Genomic DNA, 21,202 nt, shown 5'->3' with positions numbered 1-21,202 from the left:
TCACGCACTAAATAATTAACAGATTATCGGTGATTAAAAATATGACTTAATTAGAAGAAACTGGGCCTAGAATAGAACCTGTAATCATGCAGGGAGTTTTCACTCTATCACAAATCGATGATGCCTTGAGTGATTTACAGGTGTGACCGACCAGGCCGGACGCACTGCCCTGCAGGATGTCAGTCCCACCCAGGGAGAGTATAAAACCTGGCTAGGGCTTAGCCTCAGAGCATTGACTGCCCTCTCCAGCACCACCATGAAGGCTGCAGGCTGCCTCCTCCTCCTCCTCGCGGTGCTCGCCCTCTGGACACTGGAGGTGTCCTCAGCACCACAAGGTGAGAGAAGCTAGCACTTCCTTTCAACTTACATCCAGGGCCACTGGAATTATGTGGCAGGGGACAGCAAAATTATGTGGCGTTTTCAGTCAATTATATGGCATGAAAGGTAAATTATGCCGTGTAATGTGGCATGTAAAGGTAAATTAAGGAGCTTAATGCATGTAATACTTCATTATTATTATTTTTTTTTTACTTGCTGACACTATGTGGGCATTGATTGCACCACATTAGTATCAGTTTACCAACCAACTATAGCAATAAGAAACATGAAAAGAAAGGTGACCAAAGGGCCTTCCACTGCGCTATAACATGTACCGCTGCATTCTTAGTAACGTTTGAACTGTTGCAGCTAGAAGCAAACCTTTTTTTGTTATAATCATAGATCAAGCGGCAGATGATTGATTATGCGGCAAATTTAGCAAATCTATATTTATGGGAAAATCGCTACAGCCGCTTTGTTGCATAATTCCAGTGGCCTTGCTTACACTAGTCTGCCAATGAATGAAGTGTGCTGACGCCTTGCCCCCCCCTGTACGCAGTGGTGGGTACAAGCAACATGTGACTGCAGTTGAACAGAGCAAGGGTTCAATCATTCAATCAGTCATTTGTAGAGTGCGTCGCTGTCACCCTCAGGGGTATCTGGGTGTCGAAGAGCCAGGTCTTGAGTCTCGTTCTGAAGTCTGCCAGTGAGGGTGCGGTTCAGAGGGGGAGGGAGTGAAGTGAGCTGACAAAACGCCCTTGTACATATGTATGCGTATTTGTATATTTATCATGATATTTTTGGGAAACATGAAGCTGTCCCCAGGCCAGACCTAAAACTATAATGCAAAATATTACTTAAATAGAAAGAGCATTTGGATCAGCCCACTTCTGCCATTGCTCTGTTGTGTTGTCACTCACACATTGTACCAGCCTCGATGTCCCTCTTTCCAGCATTAGCATGTAGGCACCTGGGAGCCTAGCAGTGAAGTGAGTGACTGCGCAGGTGAGATACACTTCCGAACGCCACATCGTTTATTAGTTGGCATTAGATGCTTTTCCACAGAATCAGACGAGTGTGAATCAGTGCTTGCATGATTGCGACAAAATCAAAACAAACTTCTAAGTTGCTGATGTTTGTGCCCCAGTGGACGTGTCAGTTACAGAAACCCACTCACACACCCACCAGTTAGATTTGTAACATTCCAAAAAGGTTTGCATTTTTCTGTGATTTTTTTTTTTAGGCATATCTTATAATTTAGGGATATGTCAAGGGATGCTGAGGAGATATGATTGGACCAACGGCATGAGTGGTGATTGAGACCTCTTGTCAAGGGACTGGGTACTCTCTAGAGGTACTGGAGTACCTGGAGAGCCGGTGTAAAGTAATTTGAGTCCTGGCTCCCTTCTTCACTGATTGGGATGAGTGTATATCAGTTCTGCGTGCTTTTTCAGGCCATCTAGCCCTTTTCCCAACAGTATGTATCAGACCAGGCTCCTTTGATGCCGTGTGTTGGACCAGTAGGACATTGGTGCACCTTCTCATGTCATGCTTGGTGCATCAAACGAGGTTTTACCCTATCACCTTCTCAAGCCATGCTTGGTGCATCAAACGAGGTTTCACCCCATCACCTTCTCAAGCCATGCTTGGTGCATCAAACGAGGTTTTACCCCATCACCTTCTTGCAGCATGCTTGATGCATCAAACAAAGTTTCACCCTATCAACTTCTTGAGCCTTCCTTGGTGCATCAAACAAGGTTTCCCCTATCACCTTCTCGTGCAATGCTTGGTGCATCACACTCTTACAAACACACACTCCACTCACCCACGCACTCACTATATACACCCCTATTCACTCAGAGACACACACTCAAACACACACACTGAAACACGCATTCACGCACTTGCACGCACTCAGGCACACCCATGCAAAGCACACATGAACACCCACATTCACGCACACAAACATTCACAATTAATCGCATACACACACGCATTCACAACCCCCCTCTCCCTCCGCGTACTCGCACTCATACTAAATCCCCCTCCGCATACTCGCACTCATGCACTCACACATGCAGACATGTACACACAGACACCCCCTGCACTGCATACACGCACCCACAAACAACCCCCAACCGTACACATCCATTCACACACCCGTACTCACACAAACGCACCGCCCTTCATCTGCACACTTGCACACAGACATCCCCACTCACTCACTCACAAACATGCACCCATACACCCCCATTAGCACACATACACCACACACATGCACCCAACAGACCCCACTTCCCCCATTTCGTACGATCACAGTACCTTTTCCGGTGAGCTGGTTGTCCAGGAGGGCATGGGTCCTGGCGGTTTTTCACCACCAGCACCACCACGCCAGCAAGATTCTGCCAAGTGCCAAGCCGTATTACGGCTCGTAATGTGGTGGGCGGAGTCTTGCTGCTGTGGTGGTGCTGGCGATGCACCGGCCTCTTCAACTCCATAGGCCAGGCCAACAAAGTCGGACTTCCTCCAACAACTCCAAATATGGCGGTCATCAGACCACCAGCACTGGCGGTCTGTTGGCAGCAGCTGATTCGGTGGTCTTTGGAAAAGACCGCTAAAGTTGTAATGAGGGCCAAAGTGTTGGGAGAGGCGCGTCTCTTTGTCAGTGCAGGCCTCTAGCAATGGAGGGGAGTCGAAGGGCTGCGAAGGGGCAACATTCAGTCACCGCTGTCCTCTGGCACCGCACTGACATGTGCAGGAGCCGGCGGAGCGTCAAACACAACAACTGTTTTATAAATGGAGCCTACGACTGAACCTCTAAACCTTTGGAGCGTGGCCGGGGCACCTCAGCACCCACACACACACAGCCAGGATGAGTCTGCTGGGACCGTCGCCCTGGCAGCCGGCACCCAGCGCTGCAGTGCGATAGATGGGGCCAGCGCTCACATGCGCATTACACTGACCCAGAATAGGACCATCTCTCGGGCACAGATTGACCGAGGGAACCTCCGGACTGGAGGTGGATCGACAAGGTGCTGCGGGCACTTGAGTGACACGTAAAAGGTGTGGAAGTCCTGTCCCTCCCAAGAGGTCTTATATACGGCTCGAAATCTACCTCAGGTAATGGACAGGCAGCAGACATGAGTCGAGCCGATGAGTCTGGAGCAGTGATACTCTTGACCTTCACATGCAGCCCCCTGGTGAAGAGCAGCACAGGGGCTGTCTACCTGCTGCGCATTAATATTCAGAACAACATGTTCAACACATGGGTAAGCATTTATTTGTAGGTTAATGGAAGTTATGAAGTCACTAAGGAAGTGCCCTGCACCACTTAACTTTAACTTTCAATCAATCAAAAAATTTATCGAGCATGCTACTCACCCCTAAGGGTCTCAAGGTGCTGGGGGGTGGGGGGAAGATGGGGGGTTGGGCTGACGTTTTAGTGTTCGAAAAGCCATGTCTTGAGGTGTTTTCTGAAAGACAGGAGGTCCTGGGTCTTGCGGAGGTTGGTGGGGAGGGAGTTCCAGGTTTTGGGGCGAGGTAGGAGACATCTTGCAACAAATGTATAAAAATAGGATTATATTTCTTCAAAATTCAAAAAAGTGTATTTCATTATCATGCAGAAGAGTTTTAACAAACCTTGCGTTGAGAGGTATTTGTAACTGAATTTGGAAACATTCATGCTTCCCCACCCCATCCTGACAACAATGCCGATAGAGAACTAAGAGGAAACTCACTGGGAGGTCGTTGCTGCACATATATGTGGACGATATACAATCAAACAGAGGAGAAGGTTCTGTACGGCACACATTCTGAACTCATGCCCAGGATCACGCAGTTTGTTCAAGGGGAAAGCCGGGAGTTTACATTGTGAAATTCAGCAACTAGATGTATATGTTTTGCTTCCCCTATGACCACCTTACACTTTTCCTGACCCACCTGAACCCCATAATGCCAGCCGGTTGGCATCATTGTGGCCCTCGGTCACAATACAGTCCTTACTTTGTGGGCCCTGGGCAAATATTTGTGGGTCCCTATGCAGTAAACAGTGCAGGGACTCTGCACTGCAGAACATGGTCCAAGTATGATTCCCTATATAGCCAGAGGGTGGGGTGGGGGCTGTGGGAAATGGGGCCCCAACTCTTCATGGGCCTACAGTCATCTCAAGACAAGTGAATGTCTGTGGCTTTATGGGGTGACTCCCAGGCAACTGATGACATCCTGCAGAGGAGAGCATCTTCGTGTTAAGTGGGAGGAGGGGTGTCTTCATCCTCTCTGTATTTCAGAGCCCCCAATACTAGAAGAGTATAATTGGGTACACATTACAGCAGCTATATACTCTGTGAACTTAAGTCCCTGATGGAAGGAACATTTCGCCATGAATACTTTCATTCGGTACTTTTTAGTCATCAAACACCACAATGGTAATGCATTGTACACTCTCTTACAGCCCTTTACACACGCCCCTACACTGAATGTTTGAACAGCCACCTTGCGGGGTGTGACCTGTACATAAGTCTTTATGTTTCAGAAACCTTGATGGTATTACATGGTCCTTACGTCCACCTGTCTGTACATTGTCTTGCATGTATCCACACACGTAATGATGGAATAGCCTCACTGTGTGCTCTTTCCTATATATTACTTGACATGATGACCTGGCTGGTTACTGCTCTGTGTACATTTGATCACATCTTTAATAGTGGCTGCCGCATTCCGTTTATGGCTTTGTGGCTGATTCACTGGGTTGTCTACCAATAGGATCTCCTAATACTTTCTCAGATGTTTCACATCCATTCCCCTCAAGAACCCCAAGAGCTAGATGGCTCCCCTTCTCACCACCAGAAGGAGCACAGCAAACGCAGAGCCCTCGAGGTGTGGGCTCCAGTCTCTAGAATGCTGTCATTCTCGTCTACAGCGTGTTTGTGGGGAATAACGTAGTGTCTGGTACGTATTGGCACTAAAATCTGTCGGTTGCACTATTTACCGGGCATTTTTCTCATGATAAATTATTCAGGCTTCATTTGTCGATATTTATCACACAACTTAGAATCCTAATATGTGTGGGAACAGGGGTTATTGCGGCTATTAACATTTATTGGCCCACTAATAATGAGGAAATAACAGATGTTGGGCGGAATGCAGAGCAAATCAAGCATTCACCCCCAATCACAGATCTAGGTTTAATCCATCAGTTTTTTGTGCTTGGAATGCTGAAGAAGGGTGAAACCCTGAAACCGGTCCCAGGATGCTTGTTTCCGGTCCAGGGAGGACCTGGCCTGGCAGTTCGGGCTGGACTGTTCCCATAGGGAACAGGGTCAATACTGATTTGCTTATGGCTGGGTCCAAACTGGTGTGGCATGGTGAGCAGAAGAACGATGGATTAAACCCAGACGTGTGACTGGGGTGAGTTGTTCAGCACTCCGTCCATCATCTGCTCTTTTTGCACTAACAAAGCGGCCGCTGTGTATCAGAACACTATTTAACAGTTTCATTGGTGTGCATCCGTGTCTGTGGATTATTATATAGATATTTGGGCCTCTGATTGTGCAGCTTTCTTGCTCTGTGGATTATTCCCTGTAAGTAAGATTGTCTAGTTTAAAACATCAGTGTGTAAAAGCAAACACGAGCTTCGGCGCAGCGCAGAGAGGCCTAACATGCGCTTAATGCAGAACAGCCACAACCACTAAAACACCGGACACAGCGCCCGCCGTCTGCGCGGAGCTTCGCCCTTGATCAGCCGGAGCTTGTGGCGCCCGCAGCCGCTCATCCCCTCGCAGTGTAGGGACGGGAAGCAGGAGCCCACAGCTTGGCACCTGCTGGGGGTCTGGGCAGGTGCCAGGGATGTGAGTACACCTGGGTGAAGAATACACCAAACACTGTCCGGAGCTGAGCCCACGGGCTCCTCCAGTCCTCGCATCCTTGCGCCCGCTTCAGACAAGGCTGCGCTCCTAGTAATGCGAGTGTTTCTAAGGATCTACTGCCCTTTAAACTAATAGAACAATCACATCACAAAACATCCACAAACTATGATATGCTCGTTAGGACACACAGGAGCGTTGGCATTTCCATAACAGACATATGTGCATGAAGTTAATGCAGTTCCTCTGGAGTTTCCCAGGGGAACATCCTCCAATAACAGAAGCTGTCTGGGTCGTGGTGAGGCCAGTGCGACAAGCACAGGCTTCTCTCGTGCTGGTGACAGGTGGTGAAACATCCCCGCCTCTATGTGCCCCATCCCTCTGCAGGCGGAGCCCACTCACCTGCACGCACCGGGTCCGGCTGGCCTGCACGCAGCCACGGTACCTGTGGCTGCTGATCCTGGAGGTGAGGAGAGGAGCTGCTCTCCATGTGCTATGCACCCTGAGCAGAGCCTCACAGTGGGGTACCAACACCCTCCCAAGCCTGTCCTGAGGCAAAGCATCCCAGTGGGGTACCAACACCCTCCCAAGCCTGTCCCGAGGCAGAGCTATCCACAGTGGGGTACCAACATCCTCCCAAGCCTGTCCTGAGGCAAAGCTATCCACAGTGGGGTACCAACACCCTCCCAAGCCTGTCCTGAGGCAAAGCATCCCAGTGGGGTACTGACACCCTCCCAAGCCTGTCCTGAGGCAAAGCATCCCAGTGGGGTACCAACACCCTCCCAAGCCTGTCCTGAGGCAAAGCATCCCAGTGGGGTACCAACACCCTCCCAAGCCTGTCCTGAGGCAAAGCATCCCAGTGGGGTACCAACACCCTCCCAAGCCTGTCCTGAGGCAGAGCTATCCACAGTGGGGTACCAACACCCTCCCAAGCCTGTCCCGAGGCAGAGCTATCCACAGTGGGGTACCAACAACCTCCCAAGCCTGTCCCGAGGCAGAGCTATCCACAGTGGGGTACCAACAACCTCCCAAGCCTGTCCTGAGGCAGAGCTATCCACAGTGGGGACCAACACCCTCCCAAGCCTGTCCTGAGGCAAAGCATCACAGTGGGGTACCAACACCCTCCCAAGCCTGTCCCGAGGCAGAGCTATCCACAGTGGGGTACCAACACCCTCCCAAGCCTGTCCTGAGGCAAAGCATCACAGTGGGGTACCAACACCCTCCCAAGCCTGTCCTGAGGCAAAGCATCCCAGTGGGGTACTGACACCCTCCCAAGCCTGTCCTGAGGCAAAGCATCCCAGTGGGGTACCAACATCCTCCCAAGCCTGTCCTGAGGCAAAGCTATCCACAGTGGGGTACCAACACCCTCCCAAGCCTGTCCTGAGGCAAAGCATCACAGTGGGGTACCAACACCCTCCCAAGCCTGTCCCGAGGCAGAGCTATCCACAGTGGGGTACCAACATCCTCCCAAGCCTGTCCTGAGGCAAAGCTATCCACAGTGGGGTACCAACAACCTCCCAAGCCTGTCCCGAGGCAGAGCTATCCACAGTGGGGTACCAACACCCTCCCAAGCCTGTTCTGAGGCAGAGCTATCCACAGTGGGGTACCAACACCATCCCAAGCCTGTCCTGAGGCAAAGCATCACAGTGGGGTACCAACACCCTCCCAAGCCTGTCCTGAGGCAGAGCTATCCACAGTGGGGTACCAACACCCTCCCAAGCCTGTCCCGAGGCAGAGCTATCCACAGTGGGGTACCAACAACCTCCCAAGCCTGTCCCGAGGCAGAGCTATCCACAGTGGGGTACTGACACCCTCCCAAGCCTGTCCTGCGCAGAGCATCACAGTGGGGTACCACCCTCCCAAGCCTGTTCTGAGGCAGAGCTATCCACAGTGGGGTACCAACATCCTCCCAAGCCTGTCCTGAGGCAAAGCATCCCAGTGGGGTACCAACACCCTCCCAAGCCTGTCCTGAGGCAGAGCTATCCACAGTGGGGTACCAACACCCTCCCAAGCCTGTCCCGAGGCAGAGCTATCCACAGTGGGGTACCAACAACCTCCCAAGCCTGTCCTGAGGCAGAGCTATCCACAGTGGGGTACTGACACCCTCCCAAGCCTGTCCTGCGCAGAGCATCACAGTGGGGTACCACCCTCCCAAGCCTGTTCTGAGGCAGAGCTATCCACAGTGGGGTACCAACACCCTCCCAAGCCTGTCCTGAGGCAAAGCATCCCAGTGGGGTACCAACACCCTCCCAAGCCTGTCCTGAGGCAGAGCTATCCACAGTGGGGTACCAACATCCTCCCAAGCCTGTCCCGAGGCAGAGCTATCCACAGTGGGGTACCAACATCCTCCCAAGCCTGTCCCGAGGCAGAGCTATCCACAGTGGGGTACTAACAACCTCCCAAGCCTGTCCTGAGGAAGAGCTATCCACAGTGGGGTACTGACACCCTCCCAAGCCTGTCCTGCGCAGAGCATCACAGTGGGGTACCACCCTCCCAAGCCTGTTCTGAGGCAGAGCTATCCACAGTGGGGTACCACCACCCTCCCAAGCCTGTCCCGAGGCACAGCTATCCACAGTGGGGTACGGACACCCTCCCAAGCCTGTCACGAGGCACAGCTATCCACAGTGGGGACCAACACCCTCCCAAGCCTGTCCTGAGGCAGAGCTATCCACAGTGGGGACCAACACCCTCCCAAGCCTGTCCTGAGGCAGAGCTATCCACTGTGGGGTACCAACACCCTCCCAAGCCTGTCCTGAGGCTGAGCTATCGACAGTGGGTACCAACACCCTCCCAAGAGCTATCCACAGTGGGGTACCGACACCCTCCCAAGCCTGTCCCGAGGCACAGCTATCCACAGTGGGGTACCGACACCCTCCCAAGCCTGTCCCGAGGCACAGCTATCCACAGTGGGGTACCGACACCCTCCCAAGCCTGTCCCGAGGCACAGCTATCCACAGTGGGGTACCGACACCCTCCCAAGCCTGTCCCGAGGCACAGCTATCCACAGTGGGGTACCGACACCCTCCCAAGCCTGCCCTGAGAAGAGCATCACAGTGGGGTACCAACACACTCCCAAGCCTGTCCTGAGGCAGAACATAACAGTGGGGTACCACCCTCCCAAGCCTGTCCTGAGGCAGAGCTATCCACAGTGGGGTACCAACACCCTCCCAAGCCTATCCAGAGGCAGAGCTATCCACAGTGGGGACCAACACCCTCCTGAGCCTGTCCTGAGGCAGAGCTATCCACAGTGGAGTACCAACACCCTCCCAAGCCTATCCCGAGGCAGAGCTATCCACAGCGTGGTACCACCATCCCAAGCATGTCCTGAGCAGAGCATCACAGTGGGGTACCAACACCCTCCCAAGCCTGTTCTGAGGCAGAGCTATCCACAGCGTGGTACCACCCTCCCAAGCCTGTCCTGAGCAGAGCATCACAGTGGGGTACCAACACCCTCCCACGCCTGTCCCGAGGCAGAGCTACCCACAGTGGGGACCAACACCCTCCCAAGCCTGTCCAGAGGCAGAGCTATCCACAGTGGGGTACCAACACCCTCCCAAGCCTATCCAGAGGCAGAGCTATCCACAGTGGGGTACCAACACCCTCCCAAGCCTATCCAGAGGCAGAGCTATCCACAGTGGGGACCAACACCCTCCCAAGCCTGTCCAGAGGCAGAGCTATCCACAGTGGGGTACCAACACCCTCCCAAGCCTATCCAGAGGCAGAGCTATCCACAGTGGGGTACCAACACCCTCCCAAGCCTATCCAGGCAGAGCTATCCACAGTGGGGTACTGACACCCTCCCAAGCCTGCCTGAGGCTGAGCTATCCACAGTGGGATACCAACACCCTCTCATGGCTGTCCCGAGGCAGAGCTATCCACAGTGGGGTACCAACACCATCCCAAGCCTGCCTGAGGCAGAGCTATCCACAGGGGGTACCAACACCCTCCCAAGGCTATCCTGAGGCAGAGCATCACAGTGGGGTACCAACACCCTCCCAAGCCTGTCCTGAGGCAGAGCATCACAGTGGGGTACCAACACCCTCCCAAGCCTGTCCCGAGGCAGAGCTATCCACAGTGGGGTACCAACACCCTCCCAAGCCTATCCAGAGGCAGAGCTATCCATAGTGGGTACCAACACCCTCCCAAGCCTGTCCCGAGGCAGAGCTATCCACAGTGGGGTACCAACACCCTCCCAAGCCTATCCAGAGGCAGAGCTATCCATAGTGGGTACAAACACCCTCCCAAGCCTGTCCCGAGGCAGAGCTATCCACAGTGGGGTATTGACACCCTCCCAAGCCTGCCTGAGGCTGAGCTATCCACAGTGGGATACCAACACCCTCTCAAGGCTGTCCCGAGGCAGAGCTATCCACAGTGGGGTACCAACACCATCCCATGCCTATCCCGAGGCAGAGCTATCCACAGGGGGTACCAACACCCTCCCAAGCCTGTCCCGAGGCAGAGCTATCCATAGTGGGTACAAACACCCTCCCAAGCCTGTCCCGAGACAGAGCTATCCACAGTGGGGTACCAACACCCTCCCAAGCCTGTCCTGAGGCTGAGCTATCGACAGTGGGTACCAACACCCTCCCAAGCCTGTCCTGAGGCAGAGCATCACAGTGGGGTACCAACACCCTCCCAAGCCTGTCCTGAGGCAGAGCTATCCACAGTGGCGTACCAACACCCTCCCAAGCCTGTCCTGAGGCAGAGTTATCCACAATGGGGTACCAACACCCTCCCAAGCCTGTCCTGTGGCAGAGCATCACAGTGGGGTACCGACACCCTCCCAAGCCTGTCCCGAGGCAGAGCTATCCACAGTGGCGTACCAACACCCTCCCAAGCCTGTCCTGAGGCAGAGCTATCCACATTGGGGTACCAACACCCTCCCAAGCCTGTCCTGTGGCAGAGCATCACAGTGGGGTACCGACACCCTCCCAAGCCTGTCCCGAGGCAGAGCTATCCACAGTGGGGTACTGACACCCTCCCAAGCCTGCCTGAGGCTGAGCTATCCACAGTGGGATACCAACACCCTCTCAAGGCTGTCCCGAGGCAGAGCTATCCACAGCGTGGTACCACCCTCCCAAGCCTGTCCCGAGGCAGAGCTATCCACAGTGGGGTTGGAGGGGCCACGGAACTATGACCATTGCTGTATTTTTCTAGCTGCACAGCCGTTAGGAAGGCCGTTTTCCTTGTTTGGTCTTGGGCCAGGTGCAACCTTGCCAGGCCACGGAGGCTTCTGCTGGCTCTAGGTAGTAGTTTACAGGGTTTTGCGCAGATCCAGTTACATTCAAGAAGTGATGGGGAAATGTAGTGATATTGAAAGAACCTGTGTGTCTCCTCACATACTTGTCAAGGAAAGAACAAACTGGCTTCGCTCGAACTATCATGAGCTCATTAAACCTCATTGGGATCCTCTGATATTTTGACTCTTTTGGACAATCTGTAATATTTCCATTTATTGGGAAGCATTCATCCTTGTGGCACAGGACTTGATCCACATTTGTTTTTAGCAATTACCTCTCACGGAAGGATTTTATTCCAGGCCTGTTTGTGAAATTAAAATTATGACTGGGAAATTTCCGAATTTCACATTATGCAAAATTTAGAAAATTTAAATTTTACGCAAGTTAGTGTAAATTTTGCCCACAAATTTTGCCCGCAGTAGACTGGTTTGTGTAGAAAATGTGCCTTGAAGAGAACTTTTCTGCTTCCAAATGTTTCCTTCCTCTATCGAACATGACTTTTTTGTGTGAGGTTTGTTATTCTGTAAATTAAAAAAAGAAATCACAAAATATTCAGGCAAGCGAAATTCTGTACTATAGCACACTGCTACCTATGAACCTGAAGGATGCTTGGCATTCCTCACTGAGTGTAGAATAATGATGCTGAAAGTGTGCTTGTCTGCAGGGCTGAAGGGAAGCACCTGCTTTTCTTTCTAGGTTTAACTCCTCATGTGTGTCTAGATATAGCCGTGGTAGACGGTATGGAGATGGGGTAACAAACAAAGTTGTTGTAGTGGAGTAGAGCTAAAAGAGGGACTATTTGTCTGCCCTGATTAGCGGGACTCGGTGCCGAGTACCGATGTTATTCTGAGGAACATTGAGTTTGTCCAAAGTGGGGTTTTCCTTAATTGAAGATGTGGTCTCACTCACGTATCATGTCATGCTTCATCATTGACCACCTCTCCCCACCCAATGGGCTGCACCACCAGGGCAGACTCCACCTCTGGTAAGACCTACACCTGAGGGAGTTCTTACATATAGAAATACAGGACAAAGAGAGGGATCCAGATTGAAATACAAATACCTCTTGGACTACCGCAAGGACGTGTGGTGTTGAGGTCTCCTCTTCTATCTCTGTGATCTATGGGTATTGGGGATGGGGTAAGACATCCTATTGACATCTCTACCAGGTCTTTGGTGTAGTGTTTGGGTTGTGTATATTGGATCTGGCTGATGGAAGTGAGAGGGAATCCTCTGGCATGGCTTTTCTTCAGCCTATCACACTCAGAATCCTTTTTCCTGTTTGAATCTTAGGTCTTGTCACAGCTAAACCCTGGTGCTCCATTAAGCGCCTTCGGTATCAGCGAGGCAGGTGAGGGGGTTCTCTGTCCTGACAGAGTAGAAGGAATATGGAAAATAGACAGTATCACTTGGGAGTGGTCTCTCCTCTTTCTGTGAGGTGCGAAGTGCTGGGCCATGCTGTACTAAGTGGGACGCAGTTCATGGTAGTTGCACTCCCTTCCATTGACTCAAGTACAAATAGGACATCTGAAATGTTCTATGCCTCTCTTTCCATGTCTCAGTTGATTTTAATTTGCAGGGGGACATTTCACGTTTGCTGTTAATTTGTTAAGAGTGTTGGAAAGGGACCCAGTCTGTGCATTGACCTGCTGGCTTTGTCAGGTAACAGAGGACCGACTAGTCATATACTCTCTACATTGAGGTTTTTGGACTGATTCCATTCATACCAGGGGCCCTACCTTAGCTGCTGTTACGGGCAGTGACTGAATTAGTCTAACTAGGGGCCTGTCAGCCTCCTTATAAACACCTAGTGCCAAAGTGAGATCTTTGCTTGGCAAACTTCTCTGAACTTGTAGAATAGTTGGCGTGACAAGGAAACAGAGTTGTTTACGTTCTTCATCACTGGAAGCCACATGGGTTGACAACCCTGCAGGCTCAGCTGAGGTGCTTTATCTGCTAGAATTGGGCACCACACTAACTCTCCACAGAAGACCCTTCTCCGCACCCATTATCACCTGACCCAATCTTGTTTCCTGAAGTAGCCAGCTAAAACAAAAACACTGGTACTGCACAGATGGAAAGAAGATGTCTTTATTTTGCTGCAAATCAACCTATCTGCTTAGAAAAATGTCACAAAACTGAAGAAACAGCACCTGAACCCTTTTGTGGGAAATGTGTTTCCCAAAGCCTATGTGCAAATGTTTATGTTTTCAATGGAAACATTTAGAAAGCCATTCTGGTACCAGTGGTTTTGAACCTGACGCATCCAACCAGGTATTCAGGTTCTTGAAAAAGGGCTGGTGCTCTAGTTTCAGGTTTTTATTTTTTGCAAGTAACGTGAGGTTTTATTTAAACACCCTTTTGGTAAGGTGTTTTTTCTCAACCCAAAATTGAGAAGGCTTAAGCTGTGTGCTTGTATCGTTGTTTAGAGTGTTCTCTCTGGATCTGGGGAACTGAGTCCGATTCAGACATGAATACTGCTAGTTTGGAGTTTTGTAGTCATGGTGATCACCTATTTTTAGGTGGAGCCTGGGCAGCACGCATGAGCTGTCTCTAGACATATTGTAAGCAAATTCTGTGGGCTTTCTTCAAGCCCAGCTCACGCCCATCACTTACGTTCATTCCTTGGCCTGCCTTTCAAACTTCCCTTGATTTCATAGGTAAGTGTTTTACATGTGTCCCACCTTGAGGCTGCTTTGTTACTGCCTTGGAGAGTGACTCTTTTGCATGGATGATGGTACGACTTGCTTTATACCTTAGTGTGGCGCACTACTTTTTTCTTTTGCCTCTTCACTCCGCGCTCCGTGGCCATATGTTGTTTCTTCCTCTTCTTCGTGCTTTACATGGACACCACTTCAATACATGAAGGCCCGTATTTATACTCCGTTTGCGCCAAATTTGCGTCGTTTTTTTCGACGCAAATTCGGCGCAAAACTAACGCCATATTTATAGTTTGGCGTTAGACGCGTCTAGCGCCAAAGTATGAAGAAAGAGCGTCATTTTTTTGCGTGAACGCCTTCCTTGCGTTAATGAGATGCAAGGAAGGCGTTCCCGTCTAAAAAAATGACGGCGACGCAAATGCGTCGTATTTATACTCCCGGGCAAAAATCACGCCCGGGAGGTGGCGGGTCAAAAAACCCCGCATTTGCGCCACTATTTAACGCCTGGGTCAGGGTAGGCGTTAAGGGGCCTGTGGGCTCAAAATGAGCCCACAGGTGCCCTCCCCTGCCCCCAGGGACCCCCCCTGCCACCCCTGCCCACCCCAGGAGGACACCCAAGGATGGAGGGACCCATCCCAGTGAAGTACAGGTAAGTTCAGGTAAGTATAATTTTTTTTATTTTTTTATTTTTTTTGTGGCATAGGGGGGCCTTATTTGTGCCCCCCTACATGCCACTATGCCCAATGACCATGCCCAGGGGACATAAGTCCCCTGGGCATGGCCATTGGGCAAGGGGGCATGACTCCTGTCTTTACTAAGACAGGAGTCATTTAAATGGCGTCTGGGCGTCGAAAAAATGGCGCTAATCGGGTTAAGACGATTTTTTAGCGTCAACCCGACTTGCGCCATTTTAAGACGCCCTAGCGCCATTTTCCCCCTACGCCGGCGCTGCCTGGTCTACGTGGTTTGTTTCCACGCACACCAGGCAGCGCCGGTCTGATTGCGCCGTCTAACGCCATTCCATAAATACGGCGCCCGCATGGCGCTTCAGAATGGCGTTAGACGGCGCAAAATTTTTTGACGCTAAACTGCGTTAGCGCAGTTTAGCGTCAAAAAGTATAAATATGGGCCGAAGTTTCATTTAGTGCAAACTCGATCGAGGGAGTGCTTTACATGAGTAACACTTAGGTACAAGTTTAGCAGTTGAAAAATATACTAATAAGCACATTCAAAGCAGAAAAAACACAGAAATCCCCAATGCAGCTCTTTCGGCACAGTTGGAGAGCCAATACTACAATATTCACTGCACTCGGGAAACTCGCCCCATAATGCTTTGCGGGGCATATCTTTTTAAAAACATTTTTACCCATAACTCAGCTTGTGGTGGTCCTACGGTAATGGGACCCTCACTAAACCATTCAGCCCGACGTAGTCTTTCTGTCTAGGTCAACTCTGGGTCCCCATACTAGGTTGGGCAGGACTGCAAAATAGCACCCTATCCCAACTTTCAGTGTCTGTTTAAGCTCACATAGCTGGAGCTTTTGTTGTATGGTTTGGAGTAGCTTGTGGTTGAACGGGTCTTGTTTGAAATATTATTGCAGCAGGCCTGCCAGGCCTAAAAACGTAAGATACTAAATTCTCTAAGAACTAAAAATATGATTACACTGTATTACTTTTTGCTATTTTCTTTTCATGTGGTTATCCCTTCTAGGAACTGAATGTATGGATACATGACAATGTTTATTACAAATGCTATTTTTATTGTGTTGTCCTCTAGGGGCTGTACTGAGCATTACTGTCACGCTACAACACCGTCATAATGTTCAGCATGACACACTCTTTCTGTCTAGGTCATCTCTGGGTCCCCACACTAGGTTGGGGGACCCTAAAATAATAACCCCTCCCACCATTCAATGTATTTTTATGCTCTCTCATGGCTGGAACTTTTGTTCTACAGCTGGGAGTAGTTTGTGTTTCAAGGGCCTTGTTTGTAATATTGTGCTAGTAGGCCTGAAAATGTGTAATGCCCTATGCTCACTAGGGGGTAAATATATGGTTATACTGCATTACATTCTGCCATTCTTTTTCATGTTGTTATGCTTTCTAGGGGCTGACTATATGGTCATATGACCATGTTTCTTACATATGCTATCTGGGTCCCCGCACTAGGTAGGGGGGGGTAAAATAATAATTAAAAAAAATATAACAAATAATGGTAATATTTCCATTTTGTATTGCAGAGAGAGAAAGACGGTAAATAGAAGTGCTTTAGTTATATGCAGGGCACTGGAATTATGTGGCAGAGAGGACCAAATTATGCAGCAGGGTTGACCAATTTATGTGGCAAGAAAAGTTCAGTCATGCATTTACAATGCCAATAGCTCTAACTCAAGCAAATGCAAGACCTATTGCATTGCAAATGCTTGTTTACCTCAGAGGCCAAGAAGTGAAGGGGAGGCTCAAAATGTCATAGATGGGTACTTCCTTCAGCCATGGCCCTCACAACTCACAAGAAGAAACATGTCTTAGGCAGGTGAAGTACCACATACTGCAGAGGAGACAGGAAAGGGAAGATGTCCCGGGCTTGGAGTGTGGGATGGAGGCAGTGACCCGTGTGTGAGACACGCGCGTCTCTCCAGGGCAGGCGGGGGGTTCAGGAAACCCTGTAACAATAGGGTCCGCTGGAAGCATCGGTTGCTATAGCTGTGTGTGGGGGAGTTGGCACAGAAAGTCTTTGGGAAGAAGGTACAGGATCAACATCAGACCACCTTAAGTGTGTAACATGTGACCATCAGAGATGCGGCGCTGGAGACCTGAGGAACCACAGGAGGAGGAAAGGATGTGTTTACTGGGAGGACACTGACATCTCTGTCACGTCACTGCGGTGCCTGTGGTAGTACTGCTGACACGTGATGTGAGGTGTGCAACTGGGAGAAACCTTAAACCACATTCTATTTGCAATGTGCATTAATAATTAGATTAAAATAATGAGCTGAGGTGTCCAGTTGGAGACTCAGTTTGACTTTTCATTGCTCTCCGTTCTTTTTCAGGCCCCCATGGCAACGATCACGGAGGCGGCGGAGGTGGAGGTGAGTTGGAACAATGCAATGCAGCCTCGTGGCCACCACATGAAGGAGCACCCCCCCCCCCCCAAAGAATGCCACCCGGAGAGTCTCACTCAGAATAATGCTGCACACAGGTCACGTGCCCCTCTGCCCCTCCCTCCAGCCCTTCTGTGTGATGCCTGAAGCCCCCCTACCTCCCACCTCTCGTCCATGTGCCACCCAGTGCATTGTGTCCTCCCTGTGTGACCTTGGGCACATGCTGAAAGCGTTCCCTCCAGGCTGCAGCTACCAATGGGCTATATATAGAATAGAAATATGTTCGTTGTGTTTATCTTTCATGAGAAGATAAGAGTCACGGCCAGAGTAATTATGTGATTCTGTGCCAGAGGTGTTTACTCCATAATTATGAATTCACTGCACGTCACATAGAATGCCACATCATTTTCACATCTAAAAAAACTGTGCTTCTAGCTTGACTGGATCACGATAATTCTGCGATAGAAAGTGGATAGTACTTTGCCCCTGGTCGATCCCTGCCTTAAACAGCTCTGCTGCCAACCTATCCTGGGGCCCATGACGAAGGGGAAGAGCTGCAGCCGGATTGGGGGGCTGTTTGATGATGGTGAAACCCACATGGTCAGGGTCTAGTGCTGTGTAGACGCAGTTATATAACATGTGGCAATCTCTGAACTCAGCTACATAAGTTTTGGCATGCCCGAGGGTGTAAAGATCTGTACACAAGAAATAAAGTTAGTGGGCGAGGCTTCTCATTTCAGCTTTCACAGGACATTTTACTCTCATCTACAGCTGGAAAATTTCAACCAAACTTGTCATTTTTTGAAATGGGGTCTTTGGTTGGCAGTCAGTTTGCCCCTTGTCCAAGCAGGGACCTTCACTCTATTCAGGACAAAGGAGAAAGACGCCCAGTTAACCCCAACTCACCCGCTTGGTAGCTTGGCACGAGCAGAAAGGCTTTACCCAGAGACAATGTGTAAAGTATTTGTACCAACACACATAAGAATACAGTGGAAACACTACAAAAGGATCAGGTTAGAAAAGTAGTCAATATTTATCTGAGCAAAACAAGACCAAAATGACAGAAATCCAACACACACAAGTCGTAATGAATTTGTAAAGATTCAAATTCAATATAGCACTTAGAAACACAAATGCGTCGAATTGGTGATATCACGGTGTCGCGAAAGAGTCGTTCCCAGCAATCGGATGCCAATGGCGCCAGTCACGGAGTCACACGGACCCTCAGGTTCAGGAAGTTAGGAAACAAGCCGGCGCCGGTCACGGAGTCACGCGGACCCTCAGGTTCAGAAAGTTAGGAAACAAGCCGGCGCACGGAGTCAGGGATTGCGGCGTCGCTGGATCTGATGCGGCACAGTTTTCGGTGCTGCGAAGCAAAGGAGCGGAGGCGTCACGAAGAGGCATCGGGTCCTTGCTGCGGAGCAATGGAGATGAGGCAGGGAAGCATTGGATCGGCGCACTTCTGGCTGAGTCAGTATGCAGCAGTCACGACGTGGTGCGGCGACGTCCAGGGAGTTGCGTACTTCAGCGTGGCTGCGCCGGCGTCGGGGCTGCGGTCGTCACAGTCCAGTGAGGACCACAGCTTTGGTTGCAGGCAGCATCACAGGATTTGGCAGCGGCGTCCATCCGGAGTCGTCCGAAGTCAGTTTCCTTGGAACCTCTTGATTTTCCACCAGCTTCTCTTTCGAGGGCACAGGGACTGGTTTAGGCACCACTTGGCATGAAAGGAGTCTCAGCAGAGTCCAGGTGCTGGTAGGGGAAGTCTTTGATGGCCCTGAGACTTCAGAACAGGGCCTACCTTAGGGGTGCCTTACATGTATAAAAAGGGAAGATTTGGGCCTGGCAAGTGGGTACACTGTGCCAGGTTGAATTGGCAGTTAAAAACTGCACACACAGACATATCAGTGACAGGTCTCAGCCATGTTTACAGGGCTACTTATGTGGGTGGCACAACCAGTGCTGCACCTCTAGTGCACTTTACTAGGGACTTACTAGTAAATCAAACATGCCAATTATGGAAAACCCAATTACACATACATTTCACACAGAGAGCAAATGCACTTTTGCACTGGTCAGCAGTGCCCAGAGTAACAAAAACAGAGTCCACCAAACAACCTGGGAAGTAGAGGCAAAACGTTTAGGGGAGATCAAGCCAAGGATGCCAAGTCTAACAGTCATAAAAGAAGAATTTGACTTGAAAATCATCCTTTTTTTAATCTGTTGTAAATTTATTCGGTTATTTTTAAATATTAGCATTAGCAACGTGCTGAGGTGCCTTAAAGAGTTATAACATTATATTTATTTTTGTGATTTACACTCAGGAGACATTCGTGTAAATCACATTTTCTAATTTTAAGACAATGGTATTAGATTAGGGCTGAAAAAATGTTTTTTGTCAATATTGAGACTCGCAGGTCCACACTGACGCTGCAGTTTTTTTTCATAGCTATGAGCGGCCAACTCCAAAGGGGGACCACCCTGAGCAGCGGTCATGGGTACCCAAAGGTGCAGGCTGAGCCATGCGTTCAGCATGCGGCTCAGGAATTGCCACCAACTTGCGAGCGGCCATGTTAGGATTGGTGGTTCAGAATGATTAATATGAGATTGGTGGTGATCGGATACCTCAAAACAGGTGATGATCGGTGGAATATAGATGGCAACGTGACGATGTACCTTGTTTAGATTATCAAAAATCATTTGTTAGGGTGACTACAGTGGTGAGGTAAAAACACAAGGGTCAGGTCACACAGGTCTGATATGAATGTTGTTGTACAACAGCTACAAAATTGATGTGATATAACTTTTTCTTTTGACATATGGTATTAACTGATTTTTTGAGGTATGACGATAATCGATTAACAGAAAATGTGAATAAAAAAGGAATACAAACTTATGGAGTATGATTGATAACTTAAGGGTGCAGGACAAATTGAGCAGGAGAGCAATTATGTGCAAGGTTAAACAGTGGTTACTTATCCAGGGAAAACACCTGGTTCTAAAAATAACTTTTTTTATTTGAATTTAGCATTTTTGTTTTTTTTATTGTGTTTTCTCAAAACTGGTAAACAGCCTTAACTCAACTGGATCTGCCTTTTCACACCACATGCAACAAAGTGAAAATCAAAAGAGCCATGGATGAGTGGCATAATGCTTCCGCTGCAGAAGGAATAGTTCTAGCACCTTGAACCCCCTGCAGGAGGGGTGTGGGGTTTCGGAGTCTTGTTCTGTTGGTTCTACTCTTATCTGGCAAGTCCTTCAGCCTGTCTTGATTTCAGATGCCTCCACATTGTGTGGGTTTCAAATAAATATTTAATCCTCTGGACCCTGCATCTTCCAAGGTCACACAGCTTGAACATGACTATCCTCCAGTTTGGCTTCTATTTTAACCACAGAGAGAGTGAAGAATTCACAAAGATGGTTGTCTCAGGCAGCAGCCTTCTCCCCAGAGCTGATGGCCTCAGCTTCTTCTGTGCCCTGCGAAAGGTCAGCCCCCTCCTCCATCTGTGCTGCCGCTGTGGTCGAGTCTCCCCCTGAGCTCCACCACCCGCCATCTTCTCCCAGTCATCTCTTTAGCCTCCGGAGCACAGAACAAAAAGCACACAGCGGTGGTGTATTGTTACCGAGCATCATCTCCTTTTTCATGGAATTATACATAGACGCATATTTACGAGAGGCTTCCACCCTTGTTGCATCACTTTTTCAGATTGAAAAGCGGTGCAAACCTTGAAATTATATCTATGCAGCCACCTAAAGCCACTGCGCGTGGCTTTGAGTGGCCTCATAGATAAGAAGTAAGGTAAGGCGGTGCAAGTCGCTACTTTGCCTTTTTCTGTTTCTGGGAGGTGTTTCATGGGTGTTGCAGTGGGCTTTCCCACGCAACACCTATGGATTTTGATGCTGCCCCACATATACAAGACCTTGTAAACATTGGGATGCACCAGAACCTTACGCTTCCCAAGATGAGGAATAACAGGGAGAAATATTGCTATTTCTTATTGTTTTTCCCTCTTTCTATGTGAGCT

General features: G+C 49.8%; 1 protein-coding gene across 3 annotated transcripts in view; it reads left to right on the top strand.

Annotated features, from left to right (window-relative positions):
• Nucleotides 1-229: 229 nt before the first annotated feature.
• The window catches only part of LOC138249668 (uncharacterized), a 36,389-nt gene continuing 15,416 nt past the window's right edge, over nt 230-21,202 (top strand). For 2 of the 3 annotated variants that reach the window (XM_069203628.1, XM_069203627.1), the window contains exons 1-2: nt 230-335; nt 17,130-17,168. In XM_069203628.1, the coding sequence (XP_069059729.1) occupies nt 17,136-17,168 (33 nt within the window). In that variant the 5' untranslated portion in view covers nt 230-335; nt 17,130-17,135. The remainder of the gene's footprint in view (nt 336-17,129; nt 17,169-21,202) is intronic. The other variant, XM_069203629.1, reaches the window with a different exon arrangement.

The sequence above is a fragment of the Pleurodeles waltl genome, chromosome 8 (genome assembly GCF_031143425.1).
Source record: "Pleurodeles waltl isolate 20211129_DDA chromosome 8, aPleWal1.hap1.20221129, whole genome shotgun sequence".
Lineage (NCBI taxonomy): Eukaryota > Metazoa > Chordata > Amphibia > Caudata > Salamandridae > Pleurodeles > Pleurodeles waltl.
The sequence above is the reverse complement of the archived record's forward strand: the minus strand, read 5'-3'. Positions and strand labels throughout refer to the sequence as shown.